This window comes from Lycium barbarum, chromosome 5 (genome assembly GCF_019175385.1).
Source record: "Lycium barbarum isolate Lr01 chromosome 5, ASM1917538v2, whole genome shotgun sequence".
Taxonomy (NCBI): Eukaryota; Viridiplantae; Streptophyta; class Magnoliopsida; order Solanales; family Solanaceae; genus Lycium; species Lycium barbarum.
This window is the reverse complement of record NC_083341.1, coordinates 84,531,383-84,535,659: the sequence shown is the minus strand read 5'-3', so window position 1 is coordinate 84,535,659 and position 4,277 is coordinate 84,531,383. Positions and strand designations below refer to the sequence as shown.

The window sequence follows — 4,277 nt, the reverse complement described above, 5'->3', positions numbered from 1 at the left end:
TTTTTCTTGGATAAATAAAAGGGCCCACTTAGCAAATCAAGAAAGAATTAACCTTATTTTTTCTTATTTGCCCCTATTAAGTGTAATATGGTCAAATCCCAATGCCTATTTAATTAGGGGTAGTTTAGTCAAATTACCTATTTTTATCTAGGAGTTCGTATTTTTTTAGGGGTGTACAAATGCAAAGTGGACTCTTTTTTTTGATCCGGAGGGAGTAATTAATGCTACTCGTCTCGTCCCATATTACTTGTCCATTTTCTCTTTTACACATACTTTAAGAACTCATAAATAAAAGTATATTTTTACTACATTACCCTTATCTCTCTCTAATTAATTGCACTCTAATCAATAGTGGTTACTTTAAAAAATAATTAATGTTAAGGGAAAACTAGAAAAAATTTAATTAATTCTATCTTGATTTTGTAAATGCACAATTATTTCGGGACGAATATTTATAGTAATGTGGACAACTAATATGGGATGGAGGGAGTACTATTTAATGATGTTCCAAAATTTAAAAGACGCTTAAAATAGATCGGGTGGAATATTAATTTAAACTACTCTCTCCGGTTCAAAATAAGTGTTCGCTTAGTCTTTTCATTTAGGTTCAAAATGAGTGTCCATTTATGTAATTAAGAAGGCCTTAATTATTTTCTTCTAAATTTACCCCTGTTTAGATAAATGGGTTTTTATGTAATCAAGAAACTATATTGATTAGGTAGTATTAATTAGTTAAGGATAGTTTAGTTAAAAGACTTTTTTTTTTTTTAGAAATTAATATTTCCGTAAGGGTGTGCAAAAGGTTAATAAGACACATTTTGAATCGGAGGGAGTATCTTTTAACTTTCTAGCTTAATTAACACTCAAATTAATTGCAACAGGAAGAGTAAATTTGAAGAGTAAAAAATAGCAAATGACTCTTATTTTGTTTTTAATCAAATGTTTGACAAAAAGGCTAGTACAATCATAGCGGAGGGAACAGTAAGGTAGAAAATAGAGAATCAACTTGACTTTCTTCTAGTTACATTGAATAGCAAATTTTACCGACGTGCGTTTAGATATTTTACAATAGTACCGACCAACCTTCCCGCTATAAATAGAAACATCCCCACATTTGCAACCATAAACTTGTCTTTCATCTTCTTTCTTCTTCTCTTTCAACCGTTCTTCTACAGCATATAACATATAAATAAACCATGATTGAATCTGTAGCTAGCTGGTTCACCCCCACAATTCTCTTTTGCTTCTTGAATCTCATGATTGGAACTATTTTCATCACTTCAACTTTCAAAACTGACAAAAAACAACAACCCCAAGTCACTAGAACTCCATCTCTTTTACATCGAGTCAAGTCCTTTAACCTCTCTTTCCCTGACCCATTTTGCTCCGTCACAAACGACTTATCCGATAATAACTCACCACAACTCAACCGTAGTCCCTCTTTGTTACAACGGGTCAAGTCCATCAACTTGTCTTTCTCTCGGTCCGAGCAACCCGACCCAGTTCCTTCTATCGCTCAATACGCCATCCCATATGAAGAACAAGTTCACAAGGTTGAGGATTGTAAAGATATGACACCTGACCCTAATTCAACCCCAGAAATTAGCTCAAGATATGAAGATCGTTCAAATCCATATAAGCAGACCATCAACGGTATTGAAGTGAGTCACGTGACAAGAAGTAAGTCTGCCACGTGCGTTGAAACGAAGCCGGAGAAGAGGGCGATGATGGTGAAGTCGGCTAGTGAGAAGAGGATGCCGGTGGAAGAGAAGGAGGAAGAGAGGCGACCGGCAACGATGAGGGAAACGGTGTCGTTTGGTGAAGATGAAGCAGTTGATAGTAAAGCTGATGATTTCATTAACAAGTTCAGGAACCAGTTGAAGTTACAACGGCTTGATTCTATTATTAGGTACAAGGAAATATTGAATAGAGGAGTTAGCAGGTGAGCGATCGAGGTGTACTTTTGGGACAAACACGCCCTTGGTTTGTATGTGGATGTGGAAACTCCATGGATATTTTTGTCCCTTTGAACTTTTCTCCATATTTCTGCTGCTCCATTCAAGATTCATTTTCACTGAAGAAGAAAAAATTGAAGATTCATTTGAGGGCCTGGAATTTGGACCATATGGATATTATCAGAAATGCTGTTATAGAATTATACGATTTTTATGAGCATCAATATTTTACCTATATTAGTAGAAAATTGTTTCTCTTGATTATTGTTATTATAATATTATTGTTTACCCCGAATTTGAATAATCAATTAAATTTGTTAGTGAGTATAAGATATGTGGTTAAGTCTCAATCTACTTGATAAAAGAAAGATATAAACATAGATATGATATGGAGAGAGCAATGATAATCGGTGGTTTGCTATATACTCGTATGTTTACTAATGTATGAGTGTTACTTGATTGAAGAAATGTAAGAAATAAACACAACAAATGTGACCGAGATCAGATAATTGAGAGAGAGATTTTGTATATATATTGCTATTACAAAGTGTTCTTGAGGTGAGGAAGTCAACCCCCTCAAAGGAGAACAATGCCTCTTATTTATAGTGTTGCCCCATGGGTTTCATACATAAAAAATAATAGAATAAAGAAAAAGTTCTGAGTTGGATTAGGTTGGGTTAGGTAGACCGTACGGTCTGACACCCGTACGATTGGCAGTTGAACACAGCAGGACGTCATCGACGCGTGGCGACAGCGCAACGGATCTCCCGGACCACCGGCCACGGTCAAACGGACATACGACCTCGAACAACCGGTCATGGAAGGACCGGACCAACTGACACCCTTCTTTTCCCCCTGTCCAAGCGTTTCGCCGGTTCAGAATGAGAGCCCTTATGCACGTTCTTCCCCCTTTCTCTCCTCGACCTTCGGTCTTACCGGCTTAACGTATACCCGATTTTTATCGTATACAATTATCTATAATCTCTTTACCCATGAATGTGTTAATTCTCAGCCAATTAAATAGAAGAAAATTAATTGTTGAGACCCTTCAAATTTATGCTTAGGTTTCTACTGTGTGGGTGTGCTCTTTTCATTCTTCTCTAATTAACAAGATGAAACTTGTTGTACTACTAGAAGTAGAATTCCAATTGATAGTAAGCGATATAGCAATTTAGGACAATGCAATGTGTGTGTGGTCATTAATTCGTAAATCTACAAAATGAGTCTCAATTCATACGTTAAAATGATGTATACAATCGTACAAGTTAATGCAGGTTGATAAAATAAAAGTTACAGTATAAGACTACGTGTGACATTTCGTTTGGACCATATATAGAAGTAGAATCATTTTTTTGCACGGATTGCCCTTCTTTTGGGTGGTCTTTAAATTTTGTCCCTCATATTTGTGGTCTTTAAATTTTGCCCTTCGCTTGGATACCTGAGGTTCTGGGTTCGAACCCCCGCTCAGGCATGAAAGAAAATAATAATTTCGCAAGGCAGGACTAGGGGGAGTGTATGCCGAATCCGACATAAAGTCCTTAAGGAAAAACTAAAGTTATGCCGGAGGGGGCATAACTTTTCCTCAAGGCATAGTTCAGTTATGCCTTATGGGGCAAAACTTTTCCTTAAGGAACTATGCCTTATGGGGCAGACTTTTAATTAAGGTATAACCAAAAGTATGCCACATAAGACAGAACTTTTTCTTAAGGTATAGACTTTGCCTTAGAAGGCAAACTTTTAGGTATGCCTTAAGGAAAAATTCCGCCTTATGTGGCATACTATAAAAGTTTGCCCATTAAAAGTATGCCCCCACCGGCATAAACTTGTGAAGCAATTACCAAAGTTATGCCGGACTCGGCATACTTATGCTAAGTCTGCCCATAAGGCATAAGTATGCCGGGTCCGGCATAAGTTTGGTAATTCCTTAACAAGTTTATGCCGGTGGGGGCATACTTTTAATGGACAAACTTTTATGTCGGACCCGGCATAAACTTGTGAAGGAATTACCAAAGTTATGCCGGACCCAGCATACTTATGCCAAGTTTGCCCATAAGGCATAAGTATGCCGGGTCCGGCATAACTTTGGTAATTCCTCACAAGTGTATGCCGATGGGGGCATAGCGAAATTTAAACTCTGCCTTGCGATTTTTTTTAAAAAATTTTGACTGTGTGGGGGTTCGAACTTGGAACCCATGGGGTTTAGTCGAAGGGCAAAATTTAAAAATTTTAAATATGAGGAGTAAAATTTAAAGACCACCCCAAAAGAAGGCCAATTCTACGAATTGCCCAAGTAGAATTCCGTATTGGAGATAATTAATTTGT

General features: G+C 37.1%; 1 protein-coding gene across 1 annotated transcript; it reads left to right on the top strand.

Moving 5' to 3' along the window:
- The first annotated feature begins 1,116 nt into the window (after window positions 1-1,116).
- On the top strand, window positions 1,117-2,250 carry LOC132641039 (pathogen-associated molecular patterns-induced protein A70-like). The gene has a single exon (XM_060357908.1). It carries the CDS (start codon window positions 1,197-1,199, stop codon window positions 1,944-1,946), a length of 750 nt encoding a protein of 249 aa, XP_060213891.1. The 5' UTR covers window positions 1,117-1,196; the 3' UTR covers window positions 1,947-2,250.
- Window positions 2,251-4,277: the final 2,027 nt, after the last annotated feature.

Coding starts and splice junctions, on each gene's coding strand:
- LOC132641039 (XM_060357908.1), top strand. CDS start 1,197: ATGATTGAATCTGTAGCTAGCTGGTTCACCCCCACAATTCTCTTTTGC.